The sequence below is a fragment of the Alligator sinensis genome, unplaced genomic scaffold (assembly GCF_000455745.1).
Source record: "Alligator sinensis unplaced genomic scaffold, ASM45574v1 scaffold1286_1, whole genome shotgun sequence".
In the NCBI taxonomy this organism is placed as follows: Eukaryota; Metazoa; Chordata; order Crocodylia; family Alligatoridae; genus Alligator; species Alligator sinensis.
In genome coordinates, this window is record NW_005842606.1 from 704,613 (window position 1) to 721,383 (window position 16,771).

Consider the following 16,771-nt stretch of genomic DNA (forward strand, 5'->3'; position numbering starts at 1 on the left):
CCCCCCCTTTAAAAAGGATGTGGAAAAGTTGGAAAGAGTCCAGCAGATGGCAACAAAAATGCTTTGGGGACTGGGGCATATGACTTTTGAGGAGAGGCTGAGGGAACTGGGTTTATTTAGTCTGCAGAAGAGAAGACTGAGAGGGGATTTGATAGCAGCCTTTAACTACCTGAAGTATGCTTCCAAAAAGGATGGAGCTAGACTGTTCTCAGTGGTGACAGATGACAGAACAAGGAGCAACGGTCTCAAGCTGCAGCAAGGGAGGTTAGGTTGGATATTAGGAAAAACGTTCTCACTAGGAGGGTGGTGAAACACTGGAACAGGTTACCTAGAGAGGTGGTGGAATCTCCATCCTTGGAGGTGTTTAAGGCCCAGCTAGACAAAGCCTTGGCTGGAATGATCTAGTTGGGGATGGTTCTGCTTTGAGCAGAGGTTGGACTAGATGACCTCCTTAGGTCACTTCCAACCCTACTTTTCTGTGATTCTGTGAGTCTAAGTAGTTAATCTCCTTATATGTTTTGTCTGGAAAACAGAAGTGGCACACAGATGAATGAACAGTTGTGCCTGATGATTGGAATAAAGGTAAAAGGCCTGCACTTTGATTTGTTTTCCATTTAGTGGCCAAGCCCTACGTGTTCCAGTGGGAGAAGTGATGTGGAGCCTGGTAAAATTATTTTACTAGTTTAGACATGAGCTATGAGGCTCTGATGTATGAGAATATGGTGAAAGGAAGAGGGTCCTTGCAGTGTGATGGCCCTTGAAACTTGGACTTTCACAAGGCTGAGCTTTTAGCAAGTTTGGTTAGAGTGTGGTGCTAGTAGCACCAAGGTTGTAGAATCCTGGCTGGACTAGATGATTTGTTGAGGTCCCTTCCAGCCTGACTTCTCTATGAAAATGTCTGCCAAAGGAAATAAGATAAAAGCCTGATCTTGGAAAAGCCTTATGGGAGGTTAAGGTGGAATAATTGTAGGCATGTCTCAGTATGAGAGCTGTAAATGGTGGCACTACAAAGTTCCACACCGAGGGGGCTTACAGACTTAAAAAAAAAGGCGCTTTTCTTTCAGTTCAGTGCAACCCCATGCCAAGTGCAGTGCATGCCCAGAAGAGGCATCGTGTTATTTTGACCCAGCTCACCCAGTGTCGATATAGATGGGGTGCTTCAGCGGGGCTTTTTGGCACATCTAATAGCTGATTGAATCAGCTTTAGATAAAATTAAGTGTTAATCTCACATATTTTGAATGTTTAAAAAACCTATTAGGTTTTAATAGGGATGATCCTGCCTTGAACAGTGGCTTAAACTAAATGACCTCATGAAGATACTTCCAAACCTCTTTTAATATGATTTTAAGATGCAGAGCAAAGCCTTTGGCTGTTGTATTTATAATCCCACAGAAGAGAAGACTGAATGGGATTATTTATTTATTATTTTAGTTAGAAGAAATAATATTTTATTTAGAGGAAATATTTTAGTTAGAGGAAATAATCTTCTTGTTACTGTTGTGCCTCATCTATATTATATCTCCTCACTGATATACTTCAGTGTGTGACCAAACCTTTTTGTCTTCTTCTAAAACAATCCTACTTGTCTTCTTCCTTTGGTCTCAAAGAAATGGAGTATTTGCATGAGTAGGATTGCAGAACTGGGCCCTTAAACCTCTCTGAACTTGCTTTTTTTCTTAAAGTTCAACAGGAATGAACTAATTGATATCATGTCAAACTAGTTCACTTTATTTTTAAAAGAGCTTTGGCTTTTTGCTGTTATGTAAACACAGGACACATCTATATGAGACACTGACAGCACAGTAGCCAAAAAATACTGTGCAGTAGCACATCACAGCAGGGACAGTGCTAATATGGTACCGCACAGTATCATTCGGGTACTGTGCAGTAGCATCACCTAAAAGACATTCACTAATACAAGTACTAAATAAATGCTTAGTAACTGGCTGCCCAGTAGTGTCTTGTGCAGATGCGCCCACAGAGTGTCTAACCCTGTGTAAAATGTCTTACTCTTAAATGACTTGAGAATAGATCAGATCAATCCACTGACCTTGAAAATTCAATTTTCTGTGGGAGTCTTTAGCATATACTTCTCTGTAAAAGTTTGTAGAATATTATGAGTGATAAATTCCTTGGATTTGCTGCAACTCAAGTTAGCCCAGTTTGGAGATTCAGAACTGAGTGATTTTGCAGACTTCGGCACTCCTGAAGAGTATGTAGGGAATAGAAGAAATATAGGATATAGTAATGCAGCAAAAACGTGTAATGATTGCCAGCTGTCTTCTGGATAAAGCAATCATCATCATTTAGGCTCTGAAAATGTTTGCAGATTTCTTATTCTCCAATATCCAGGTAAGCCTCTTGGCAAATTCTAGTTTGAACTGTGACAGAGAAGTCTGCATACGGGTACCTGTTTATGTTCATCCTAAAGTTTTAGAAGGAAAAGTAGGACATTTCTTTATCTGAATCTCTTATCAAACAGGGCACTGTAGTTGTTCCAGTTGTGGGTATGGAACAACTTGATTTTACCTAGATATGGGTAAATAGTAAAACTCTCTGAAGAATCTTAACTTTTTTAATCCCCTTCAGTGGAATAGTTGAGCTTTCTTCAGTATATATTTTGAAAATTGTGTGCTAACAATTTTGCATAGAATTTATTGTGTACATTTTTTCTCTGTCTTTTTATGTGCTTCATGTTCCTCTGTTCAGCACAGATGGACCATTTGCTTTTGTCTCCTTTAAAAATTATGTTCTCTACAGCATCTTTCCATTACATGAAGAACCCTGCTCACAATATTGCCATGCTTCTGATTTTATTACATAGTGGGAGAGGAGGAAAAGAGTTCCAAAAATGTTACCACTTTGTGTACAATAAATTTTCCAGACTGAGTGTAAAAAAGCTATATATTATGTGCTAAAATCCTCAGGTTTCAGCTGTATCCATCTTTGCATCTTATACTTTTGATTCTTGGAAACATACAATGCTATTTTATTAAATGATTGATACATTTATCAATCGTTAAACATTACTGCATAGTTCATTATTCAATCTCTCTTATGTACTCTCTCAAGCAACTTCAGCTGCATTCACTTACAATTCTTTGTCTTTTAAATCAAATCCCACACATCATTCATGCAAAGAGTTTTATGCATTACTTAAGCATTGTCTTTCACAAACAGATAGGCACATTTTTGGTGTTTTCTGGATATAGGTCAATCCTTAGTTTTCTCTCTACATGCTGCAATTGTGCATACGTATATATTCTACAGAAGCACCAACCCAAAAAGGTCAACATATGTTCAGATAACCAGTTATGGTTATTTCCCATTTTATTAGTGGGATAAGGTGGTATTTCAAATTCAGTTGCAAGACTGCAGTCAGTAAATGCTGCCTTTTTAATGGTAACCATTCTTATATCCATTTCCTCCAAAGGCATAAGTGTTCCTATTATTACCATTACATATTAGTTATTTACTAAGACATTCCAGATGTTCACTTTCAAATAAACCATGATAAATGCTACATCCATATACTGCTTTTTATTTCTCTAGTAATCTTTCCTTTCAGTGATTCTCTCTTGCTTAAAGTACCAGTGGATATACTCTTTTGTGTTCATGGATCTGTTTCTTGGTGTTTCATATTGTTTCTATTCAATACTTTGGGTAGCTCTGTGTTCCAGGATTGTAGTTATCCAAAATCTTTAAGAGTGAGAAACGAATTATGACTGTGGTCACATCCCCACATACAGGGGTGTGCAGTTGTCACAGCAAAATTTGTGCCACTGCTATTTGCCACTGCACATATCCTTGCACATGGGATTGGTGTGGGGCAAATTGTTTCTGGTTGGGGTAGGGGAGGCTGGGGCCAGCACCTGTGCTGGCTCCAGCAGTCTTACCTGTGGTCCTAGGAGCCTCCTGGGCAGCATCAGTGCCAATCCAGCCATTCAGAGCCTGGCCAGCAGCCAGACAATGGCTCTGGCCAGCCAGGCTCCATTTCTGGTGGTGCACACTGCTGCCTCATGCATTGTACCGCTCTTTTCAATGACCTTTTTTTTTTTACACCGGGATTTCCTGGTGTCAAAACAAAAAAGGCACAGAAAAAAGCAGATCTCCCGGTGTCAAACAAAGCCTGCCACTGCAAATTAACAGTGCGTCAAACAAGTACCATGATCTGTGTGTGGTTTGTGGCATCTCAGACTACTTTGAGGTGCCACAAACTGCATGTGTGTACTCGTCTGTACATGTCCTATGTGGTATTTGTGTGTAGCCACAGATATTTGCTTGAATTGTTATGCTTTCAAGCTAGAATTTCACAAGAGGGTTATATGTTCTCTGAGAAACTTTCAAGGATGGAGAGTTTTCTATTTTCCTTTGTGATGGAGCACTATTGCATTTATTTATTACGCTCTCTCAAACATTGTATAAGCATAACCTAATTGTTCTCAGGGCAGCCTGAAAATATTAAGTAATATTTGAGTATGCAAAAAAAAGTCAAATAGAGAATTCCATTAGAATACAGTTCAGGAAAGCGATCCTTGCATGTCTAGCACTAGGCTCTTTATGCTTACAGGGTGCATCTACATGAGATGCATAACTGTGCAGTAACATAGTTTACTGTGAAGTAAGCATGTGTGTCTACATGTGCACATACTTACTACACAGTGGGTGCATCTAGACATGATGCTACATCACTGTAGCAACATGCTATGACCATGTAGTGTCTGCAGGCATCTGCACGTGACCAGCAGCTACTTTGCCGTAGCGATGCGTTTCCCAGTATAGCATGCTGCTACGGGAAAGTAGCTGCTAAAAATAACTGCACCACACATACAGCACAGAACAGGCTGTTACTATGCTGTGATTTAGTACTTGCAAAAGGAAGCACTAAATCACGGCACCGTAACAATGTCGCCATAGCGATACATGTAGATGCCCCCAGTAAACCTTGCTAATCGTGCATAAATTTGTTACCTGCAAATGCTAGTAGCAAATTTACTTTTGATTAGTAACAGCACAGTAGCATTTATTTAGATGACTGACTGGGAACCATTGCTCCCAGTTAGCTGCCCACTAGGGGGCAGGAAATTTCTCCCTGTCACCAGGAGCTGCCTGCTCCTGGGGCACACTCTACCACCAGAGCCTGGGCGGGGACTATGTCTCCTGGGTGTGGAGTTCCAAGCCCCCTGCTCTGAGATCATGATTGGGAAGCAGGGGCTGGAAGATCAGGAAGCAGGGGCTGGGATACAGGGTCTCCCAGCACAGGCCCCACAGTCAGGGAGCTGGCACTGGCCTCACAGCCATGAAACCAGTGCTAAGAGCCCCATGGTGTGGAGCTGGCCCTGGGAGTCCCCCTTTGTTGGAGGCTATGGAGTCTCTTCCCCACCCAACACTGTGCCAATGGAGCTGAGTAGGAAACAGGCTCACCAGCCTCCCTCTGCGAGCTGGGTGGGAGCTAGGAACTGTCCTGATCAAGGTGCAGGACTTGGAAAGAACTGTATTGATGGGGTAGATCCCATCCCCCTACCTCGAACTGCCCCACCAGCAGATTGGGGCAGGGGGCTGGGACTTGCCCCTCCCCCTGCAGCCCTTTGCAAATCTCCTGCCTCTGATTGAGGAGCCAGGAGCTCCTTGCTGCTGGGGCAGGGGGGCATTGTCCCCCACCCTGGCAGAAGGCAGCCACTGGGGCAGGGTATAATGTCCCAGCCCCTGCCAGGAGACAGCTATCTCTTAGCCCGGTGCTCCCTGTCAGCCCCTGGGCGATCACCCAGAGGGAGCTTAGAGCTCCCCTGATAATAGCAGGGGCCCATTACAGGACCACACAAAATGGGAGCAGTTTGATGCCATTAGGAGCAAATCTGCTCCCACTTCCTTGCACGTGTAGATGCCTGCTCAGGAGTATTTACTCATGAGTAGCTTGCTTGCAAGTAAACTAATCCTGGATCAAATGCATGTGTAGACATACCCACAGTTTGTGTTGAGTATTTGAGTTTGTACATATATGAACTAAGATCAAAGGCTTTTGGAAGTTGTGTATTGAAAGGTAGGTCTTGAGGGAGGCAGGAAGTGTGGGACACAATTAACTAAGGCTAGGCTTCATGTCGTTCAATCCTGTCTGAGCACAGCTTGAAAATATTGGTATTGTGTAGTATCATTAGGCTACTGCACAGTAGCGTCACCTAAAAGACATTTGCTAATACAAGTACTAAATAAATACTTAGTAATGACTGCACAATCGTGTCTTGTGTAGACACACCCACAGAGTTTCTAACCCTGTGTACAATGTCTTACCCTTAACTGACTTGAGTCTTTTTGGCTGAGACACTGTGGGCTCATCTACGTGTGTGCATTTGCTGCACAGTAACTGAAATTACTGTGCAGTACTGGTTCATATCTACACGTGCATGCCCATACTACATAGTAAATATGGTGACTTATGCCAACTTGAGCATAAATTTGATACCTACATCATCAGTTACTGAACAGTAGCATCTTACTGCGTAGTAACTGTGTGTGTGTGTGGAATGACTTGAGACTAAAGTTAGTTCTAACACACAACAATAATGAACTTTAATGCCTGCAGGTGTAAACCCCAACCTATTCCCACTTACTGTGCAATAGGTTACTGCATATTAAGCTGCACATAGGCTGATGTCTACATGTGTAGGCGTTAAGGCATATTAACTTACTGTGCAGTAAATTTAAGCTGGTGTAAATGCACGTGTAGACATTCCCTGTAGATATTTACTATGACATATTTAAGGAGAACTAGTCCTAGCAGTGGCAACGGAATATTCAGAGAGTCCACTGCAGAACATCATCCCCATTTTTCCCTTTTCCTTAAAAGAAGAAAAGGTATCAGAATGTTCAGCCACTGGAGCTGTCTACAAGGTTCCATGACCTTGAGTACTATTCTATTTGGTTATACCATAGAGTTTTCTGCCCAAGGGTTTGCATTGCACTGTTTGACTGGCTGCAGTGACTGTTTTGCTACTATTTTTTTAAGCCAGGCATCCTACCATTTTCTTATTTTCAGTTCTCTTCTCCTTTGGCATGAGAGTCCATGGAAAGACTGCTAGATGATCTCCTCCACGCCTCATTTCTGCCAAGCCTGTTACAGTATTTTCCACTTTGGAATGTTTTCTGAACACGGCAACCCATATTCCTCAATGCTTTCTTATGTTCCCTCACCCTTTAAATTGCTTTGCTAAATTAGTCAAACAACTAGCACATTCTTCTCTTTCATAATTCCCAATTGAACTTTGCATAAAGCCAGCAAGAATCTTTATATTGACTTCAGATGGGACCAGAGCGGGCCATGGTTAGAAGAATCTATGCATTTGGTGTGGAACATGGGAAAATTGGCTTTGAACGATGGTCCAAGCTATTGCTCTCTTTTGTATAAGGGCTTGTGTGTGTTCTACTACTAATTCATCAGAGCAAATCTGCTATGTAATATAAATAAATCTCTTTCTTAATAATTTTTTCTTGGTTTAATTACCCAGCAGAATGCCTTCAGTACTTCATTACTCAACTCTTTGTATGAAATATTAGCATCCAGTGTTTTTGATTTTTGTGAAGTGCTAGTTGAGATTGTAAGTGCTTGGTAGATTTGTATAATCTTTGAGAGTGGTGAATATTTTAATCTCATTTTATGAACTTGTAAAATGAGATTCAAAACAGTTAAGCAACTTGCTTCTATTTGTGGGTGAGTTAGCAATAAGGTGGCCATAGCTTTATCTTGTTTTAACCACTGAAGACCTTTACTGTGGAATTCCTTCAGCCAAAGGGGACATACTAAAAGATCAGTGTGTCAAGAGATCTATTCAGAAGTAAAATACAATCATACTGATTGGTTTTAAAAACTTCCCGTTATTTGCTATGGTAAACAGGATATTTCAGCCTGTAGTTATCCTCTGTACTTTCTTGTACTTAGAATAGTGAATACATTCCAATAATGAGATGGTCTTCGTGCAGAACTCCTCTAAAGCATTTGGTAAGGTTTTCCGTTTGGTTGGGGTTTTCTTCACTTTGGGGGTTTTTTTTCTTTTCTTTTTTTAAAGCAGTGTTGTAATTGCATATCAGGAATATAAAGATTAAGAAATCCTTTTTTTTTCCATATCTGTTCTTCCTGTATTCTATCCCTTGATATTAGACCGTCTTTTCTCACTCTGTTTTGTTAACCTTTCATCTTGCAGGTACCAGTGAACCACTCCAGGAAAGCATTATGCCTACTGTGCCTGGTGCCCTAGAAAAATCAGAGGCATCTTTGGGTAAACCCTAATTGTCCATTTTTATTTTATTCTTAATCATCAAACTTTCTGCTTTCTATGTCCCTTTCTTACAAGAATGGCTCACATTGCTTCCCTCTGTTCCTCCCGCCCTCTGTGCAAGAACAGCAAAGAGCCTGGTTTCTTTTATTCTACTTCTGGAAAGCTCTGACATGCCTTTCCTTTTTTATAGAGATGGCTTGGCTAACTTGGCTGCCAGGTCCATGCACTGTATTAAAACAAAAACAGCTGACCCCTGAAAAGAAGAAGAACCCTGAGAGTGTTTGCATGCTTATTTTATGTTTGCATTTAACCATAAGACATGCTAACCTGTTAAGTACTTCTGAAGCATACTGTTGTGCATGTGTTATACTTCTCTCTCTCCCTCTCTGTTAGTGTTTTGTCCCAAAGCACTCAGGAAGTTAATTTGCTTATGTTAATCTCTCCCCTGGAGTTGAACCTCTCTTCCACTGATGGCAATTACAGCACTTCTACTGAGTTCAGTGGAAGTGGATCTGGGTTCTAAAGAAACAGCATGTGTTGCAAGTTTGTGGCACTGATCTCCACTTCAAAGTAGAAACCATCATAACTTTTTTTGCATTATAAGGTCTATGGAGCTTGATGGTGGAAAACGGCATGCTACCTTCATGAAGTGACACAACACAGCTTTCAGACCAACCTTATTAGATCTGTCTTGATGCTTGCTTCGCATGTGTATTGAGTAAAATGTATTGCATGTATAGCATAAGCAAAAATAACTCATATTTATTGTAGCTCACAGTGACAGTGTACTGGATTCTGCAAAACCTAGTATGACCCCTAAGCCTGAATTGCCATTGAATAAACTGGGTAAATATTGCATTTATGGTACCTCCATTGAAGAGTGAGGGCTTCCAAAGCCTGCTGCATGCAATGCTTAGCTAAATCTCTCTTCCAGTGCAATGCTGGGAACGAGCTTCCTGATATTGATTTAACAGGCCTATAAAATTTAATTTCAGAATTCAATAACTTACTCATACTATATTTTAAATCCTTTAAAAAAATAAACCCTGACTTAAAAGGTTAAAATTACCTTAAATATTTCATGATCCTATAAAAACAAAGTAAAATTTCCAATTGTAGGCTGCAAATTGCTGCCATTGAGGGAATTTGTTTTTCTGAGTGACATCATTGCTGCACAAATATATTCATTCCAAGTGAAAACAAAACCAATCTAAAAGTATCCTCTAAATATCTACACAGACAGCATACAGGGTAACACTGTTCATTGCGGGAATTCATGTTGCTCTTAACACATGAAGGACTATGCCAGTTAACTGATGTGCACTTGACAGACTTTATGCAGGCCCCTTTGTCCAGGCTCAGCATGGATCCACCATGTAAAAAGATTGATTTAAATTGGCAGCTGTAAGTGGTACTGACAAAAAGGTGAATTTATCAGTTTCAGATTCTTTTATATACAAGTTGCTGCTGCAGTGGCAGAACCCCTCCTTGCCTGTTGCATGTGATCTCTCTCCAGTGGATGTATTAAAATGGAGAGGGTCATGAAACTGTTAAGAACCTTTTAACTCATTAGAAAAATGCTAGGCAATATGATTATGATGATTATGCACTTTCATGGTTTGAAAATTGTGGGGTAAAGGGCTGCTTCATCTCATAAAGAAAGGCAAAATAAGAGCCAATGGATCAAAGTCAAGGTCAGACAAATTCAAATGAGAAACACAGCACACATTTTAAACAGTGAGGATAATTAAGTCCAGGAACAAGCCATTTCCTGCTCTTGAAGGCTTCAGATAAAGACTGGATGTCGTTCTGGAAGATATGAGTTAGTTAAAAACAAATTATTGGTCTCACTACAACCATAAGTGGGTGTAATGTAATGGCCTGTGATATATAGGAGGCAAGAACAGGTTAGGCATCCTGTCTGGTCCTAAAATCTATGATTTTGTGAGCTGGCACTATAAGCAAAACACCAAGTATCTGGAGACTCATGATTTGAGCAATGCTGCTGATTTTCATCCATATTCTTTTTATCCTGGAACATTCATCTGCAGCTCTTAAAACAGGACCCATGGAGTGAGTCCCTACTCTCTGTAGGTTTTCTGGATGACATCTACAGCTGTATACAACAGCTGCTAATGGCCTTGACTCCATCATTCTTACCCAGTTATGCAAGTCAAGCAGGAGTACTGGGTGTGTGTGGTCTTAATCTGCTCTGATAAAATATGGGTACCAATTTGGCTTGTTATAGTGAATAAATATTTTGCAAGCTATCTGTGACATGTGAAGTAAAGAACAGAGTGGCTAAAATGCTTTGCTGCAATGTTATTGTTGGACAAAGGGAAGAGCTGAGGTCAAGGGCAGCCAACCTGTGGCACCACAGGAAGCCTCTGCATGTGGCATACAGCAGACTGGGGAAGGGAATAGCAGCACAGTGACAGATAAGGCAGGAAGCAGAAAGCAGAGCATTAGATCAGGCAGGGAATCTGGGGCAGGAAGCAGAAAACAGAGCAGCAGATCAGGCAGGGGAAAGAGACTGGAATGGCATTTGTGGGGAGGGCTAATTAGTAGCATGTCTGCCAAGAAGGTTGACTGCTACTGGTGTAGATGATCCTTAGTCCTTTCTATCATGAATTTTTGGTGGTAGAAGGATAAAACCTTCACTCCAGCAGGCAAAGTGTTACATGTATCACTTGTAATGCAATCTTGTTTATAGCATGTAAGGTATTGAATTTGGCAAGCTTTTGAAAAAACACCTCATGAGCTACTGATCTCAGCTTTATTCTTTGGGGTTTCTGTTTTCCTATTGCTTGTATATAACTGCAACAGAAGGAATCTAAAATATTATATCCATGCTGGGCTTCCTGGAGTAACCAGTTTAATGACAATGGAGCTGTGCCACTACAGGAGTCATTCAAAAATCCTCCAGTGTAGATTGATGTCTACCATTAAATAAACAAACAATGAACAGTGACTGTGACTTAAACCAATGCTTACAAGGAATAAAAAATAAATCTGGGTCCTTTTTTCCAGCTCACAGTGAGAGAGCCAGTAGACTTGAAGAAACTAAATCAACTTCTAAACCTGAACTGGCACACACTCCAACCACTCTGGGTAACTAATTTGGCTGTGGCTCAGTTTCTACAGCTAGTACTCACTTTTTTTTCCTCTCCAAAATTCTGCTACCTTTTAGAACTACTTCTTAGAAGAAAGCTGTGCTGAAGGAAATCTTAATTAAAATATACTCTGTCCCTTTATGCATATGGATAGTAATTTACATATCACAGATACTAGATATGGTTGTTGTATGTTGTAACACATACCTATGGTTGCGTAGGTTCATGCACTGTATTAAAACATAAGGAAGTATCTAGTAGACCTGTGCAAAACAGCAAGTATTCGATTCAGATTTGGATTCAGCAGATTCAGAGGGACAGTAATTGGATTCAGTGATTCGAGTCACTGTCCCAATTCGATTTGGCTGAATCAGATTCGGAGATTCGGTACTGATTTGGAGATTTGGCCATAGACTATAATGGGGAATCACTAAAATACATATAAAGTTGTCATTTTTTTTGCAGATTCACATGAAAACAGCTGGGATTATAGCCCCTTCTCAGGGCATGAAGCCTGCTAAGTTTCAAGGAGATAGGTGCAGGGGTTTCTGTTTAAGTGCACCTCAAACCGTCGAAAGCAAAACTTGCATCACTTGTGTATGTTAAGGGGAGTCAGTTGTAGCTGTGTTGGTCTACGGACACAGGTAGACAAGGTTCTTTGGGTCAATCTGATATCTTTTATTAGATCAACCGAGTAGCTGGAGAAATATATCTTAGCAAACTTTCAGGTTTCAGGTTTAAAAACCCTCCAGTTGGTATGTGCTCTTCATAGTATGCATGCAAGAAAGCCAGTCAGTGAAAATGTAAATTGAGGCATCAGTGGGTAAGAGACAGACTGGCAGGGCATAGGGGGATGTAGCAGGTAAAAGTGGAGAGTTACCTGGGGAGCCAGATGTCAGGTAGGTTATAGTGTGCCATAAATCCAATGTCTATATTGAATCCATGAGTTTCTGTACCTAGGAGGTTGATGAAGTGCAGTTCATAGGCTGGTCTGTGAAAAGTGTTTTGTAAATTCAAACAAGCACCAAACCTTGCTAACCTCATCACCAGAAGCAAACTTCCTACAGCCCAAAACACAGCAAATGGATCCAGACCACGCCATGACAAGAAATGCAAAACCTCCCAACATATCTCCAGTACCCGCACAATTACTACATCCTACAACAGAACCATCACCATTCCTGGATCTTACAGCTGCACCTCCAGAAACATTATATATCTCATCCAGTGCACCAAATGCCCTGATGGAAAATACATAGGAGAGGCCAAACAACAACTGTGCACCAGAATGAAAGCACACCGGAAATCTATTAAAGACAAGAACACCCAATTACCAGTGGAGGTACATTTCTCACAAGAAAACCACTCTCTCTCCAATCTATCAGTCCTGATTCTCAAAGGGAATTTACGAAACACCTTTCACAGATGAGCCTATGAGCTTTACTTCATCAACCTCCTAGGTACAGAAACTCATGGATTCAATATAGACATTGAATTTATGACACACTATAACTTGCCTGACATCTGACTCCCCAGCTACCTCTCCACTTTTACCTGCTACATACCCCTTTCTCCCTGCCACCCTTCCCCCCCACAGCCTCTCTCTCACCCCCTGACACCTCTGTTTACATTTTCACTGATGGGCTTTCTTGCATGCATACCAGCCTCTGGCTCCTTTACTATTCATTCCATCCAGGAGCAGCACACACACCAACTGCAGATGCTTCCTCAGCCTGACGAAGGGTTTTTAAACCCAAAAGTTTGCTAAGATATATTTTTCCAACTATATAGTTGGTCTAATAAAAAATATCAGATTGACCCAAAGAACCTTGTCTGCCATGTGTGTGTTAAGGCAGAGTGGGATGAATGCAGCAGGGATGGTAGCCTGTAACAGGGGGCTTTCCTGGTGCTGGTTAGATCTCAGCCCACCCACCTGTTTCTGAGCCAACCACCCACCCCTCTTTCATCTGCCACACCTTGATGGAAAACTGATTCAGATGTTACTTAGGAGGGAGGCTGCCCATTTAGGCCCCTGATGTCTAGGGGTGACATTCATTCCACAGCTCCATACCTTCTCTACACTGTGGTCCATGCCTCACAGATTGCATTCTTCACCCCCTCCAGGTGTGGTCCCCTCTCTGGGACCTTTGGCTCCCTGTTAGGCCCTGGCCTTGCCTTCAGGTCAGTTGGAATCCTGAGCCTTTTGCTCTGGGCATTCATCGCAGTGGGCTCCTGGCCCTTCAACCTCCCTTTGGGTCCTGGTCCCAGCACAGACCATTCGAGGGTACCTCAGGTCGCATCTGAGCCACCTGCCTGTTTTCACTCTCACAACTCCACTGCAACCAGTAAGCCTCAGGCCTCTCAAAGATCTTACAGGTCTGGGCTTTCCCCAGCCAGGACTGCATGTACATGTGGTGGCTGGAGGTTATCAGACACCCCCTACCTGCCTTTCACAGTCCTGGAATTTCCTGGGGCTGCTGGACCACTGGCAGTCCCACCAGGCCTTCCTACCCTGGCAGAGTACAGTTTTAGGTCATGCCCAGGACCTCCTCCTTCCCCATAGCCCCAGCCCATACCTCCAAGTTGGTCCTGGCACAGGAGCTCAGCAGGGAAATTTTCTTCTCCTTCTGGCTGGTGATAAACTAAACTGCTGCCTCTAGCTCTGAGAGCAGGGAATTAAATGGTTCCGAAAGCAAATTTAAAAAGCAAATAGGTGCAGACAGGGTGAGGAGGGTGGCACTTACCCCATCTGCATGTGGAGCTTGGGGAACCCCAGCAATGGGAGATTCACCTTCAGGAACATCAGCTGTTCCACCAAACCAGGATCCAAGGAGGTGTGGCATTGTATCACAGCATCACCAGCAATGCTGAACACCATCTCACTTGGAACACTGGTCGGTTGTGGGATGTCCAATAGACCAAGGGATCACAGTGCAGCGGCTCCACATACTCAGATAGGTAGCCACCGAGGCCTCCTCGCTATCTGCCGAATGGTGGGGTCTGGTGCCTCTGGACTCCAACATTGAAGCCATGCCCTTGGCCCACATTGGCAGCAGCTATGGTGGAGGAGATTGGCTGGTGGTTGGAGTGCTGGCACGGGAAAGTGGATCCCTCTCTTCCACTTCCCCCCGCCTCTGCCTTTCTGCCTCCCTGACTCTGTTCATGAGCACCTCTCTCCAGCAATTGAGGGTTTTGCTGCTGCAGATGCTCCCCTTCAACCTCAGGTTGCATATACCTGCCAGCACGTGGACTGTACTAGACCACAACAGATTGAGCCTTTTTTTATGTTCTCCTTCAGCTGCTTCACCAGTTCCTGCACGTCTGGTGAAAGCAGCTTGCCCCAGCCAGGAACACTGATTCCCTGGAACTTTTCCATTTGGTTCTCAAGCTCCTTCACTATGGGGATCATCTGGCTAAGGAAGGGATCACCAGCACTGAGGTTCTCAGTGGCCTCAAGGAATGGCTTAAGGATCACCACGATCTGAGAGATGGTCTCCCACTGTGTTTTGTTAAGGGGGCCACTGATCCCAATCTCCCCAAGCAAAGCTGTCTTTTGGATGGTTTTCTGTTGCTCCACCAGCCTTTTGACCATCAGGTATGTGGAGTTCCACTGAGTCTCCACATCCTGCATGATTTTGTGCTGTGGGACGCTCAGCTCTGCCTGTTTGTCCTACAGCATCTGCCCCCCCTGATGCTGTGGTAGAAATAGCCCACCACCTTCCTGCATTTTGAAATAAGCTGGCTGTTAGTGGTAGTGATGGCACTGTCACCAGGAGCCCTATCCCCTTCCAAGGCATCCCTGATTATGAGTTGGAACTTGTGTGCCACACAGTGGATGCCAACAAAGTTGGCATCATGCACCACCTTCACCGTGTTGGCCCCATTGTCAGTGACCGTGAACCCACAGGCAAGCCACCCCTGCACCATGTGGTTCATGGCCACCATGATCTCCCATCACCTTCACTTGAAGGAGAGCCCACCAAAGCCCTGACTGATCGCATCAGTGCCCTGTGAAGGAGCACTCAGATGCCTGAGGTGAAGTGCAAAACTACCTGCAGCCATGCCCTGTGCAGCTTCTCCCTCAAGTATTCCTTGCATGCCTCGTACAGGGAGGGCACCACTGTCCTGCTAAGGGTGGTGCATGCAGGCACTTGGTAGGATAGGTTCACGAGCGCCATGTGCTCCCTGAACCCTGGACACTCAACAAAGAAGAAGGGCTGCCTATCCACAGCAAGCATCTCCCCAATGCTCTGGGTGATGTCGCTCATCATGGGGCGCACCCCACTTTTCTTGAAGACCCCAGGGTAGGGGACAGCACCACTTCCCTTGGAAGCCCATTCCAGATTCTGGCAGCCCTAACCGTGAAGAAGTTCTTTCTGATATCCAACCTAACTCTACTCTTTATCTACGGCTTGTGGCCATTGTTTCTGGTTATTCCAAGGGGTGCTGTGGTAAACAGAGCATCTCCTATTCCCTGCTACCCCTTCCCCACCTAGTGAATTTGTATACTGCCACAAGATTCCCCCTCAACCTTCTCTTGAGGAGGCTGAAAAGGTCCGGGTCCCTCAGCCTTTCCTCATAAGGCCTTCCCTGCAGGCCTCTAACCTCCTTTGGACCCTCTCAAGGTTGTTGTCCACATCTTTCTTGAATTGTGGTTCCCAGAATTCGATGCAGTACTCCAGCTGCAGCCTGACCAGTGCCACATAGAAGGGAAACATCACCTCCCTGGACCTGTTTGTGATGAACCTACTAATGCATGACAAAGTGCAGTTAGCTCTGGTAATTACTTTGTCACATTGATGACTTGTATTCATATTGACAATGAATATGAGATCTCTTTCTGCTGCCGTGCTGCTGAGGTAATTACTTTGTCACATTGATGACTTGTATTCATATTGACAATGAATATGAGATCTCTTTCTGCTGCCGTGCTGCTGAGAAGATCATCCCCCAGCCTATAGGTGTGCTGGTGATTCCCTCTCCCTAGGTGTGCAGCACCTTGCACTTGTCCTTGTTGAACTGCATCCTATTGTTCTCTGCCCACTTCTCTAACCTGTCCAGGTCTTCCTGGATTTGGTTTCTTCCCATCAGTATGTTTGCTTGACCCCAGAGTTTGGTGTCATCTGAGAATTTGGACAGAGTGCTTTCCACGCCCTCATCCAGGTCGCTGATGAAGCTATTGACCAGCACCGGCCCAAGGACTGAGCCTTGGGGGATACCACTGCCCACATCTTTCCTGGTCAATACCAACCCATCCACCACCACTCTCTGGGTACGACCCTTAACCCAATTTCCCACCCACATGACCATGTAATCGTCTATGGCACAACTGTTCAGTTTGTTTATGACAACAGGATGGGACACCCTGTTGAAAGCCTTTTTAAAGT

At 43.3% G+C, this 16,771-nt stretch overlaps 1 protein-coding gene across 36 annotated transcripts in view; it reads left to right on the forward strand.

Moving 5' to 3' along the window:
• ABI3BP (ABI family member 3 binding protein) overlaps nucleotides 1–16,771 on the forward strand; it is a 342,180-nt gene that overhangs the window by 180,845 nt on the left and 144,564 nt on the right. For 34 of the 36 annotated variants that reach the window (XM_006033054.1, XM_025214794.1, XM_006033038.2 and 31 more), the window contains exons 11-13: nucleotides 8,197–8,271; nucleotides 9,043–9,117; nucleotides 11,302–11,382. In XM_006033054.1, the coding sequence (XP_006033116.1) occupies nucleotides 8,197–8,271; nucleotides 9,043–9,117; nucleotides 11,302–11,382 (231 nt within the window). The remainder of the gene's footprint in view (nucleotides 1–8,196; nucleotides 8,272–9,042; nucleotides 9,118–11,301; nucleotides 11,383–16,771) is intronic. The other 2 variants (XM_006033047.2, XM_006033057.2) reach the window with 2 other exon arrangements.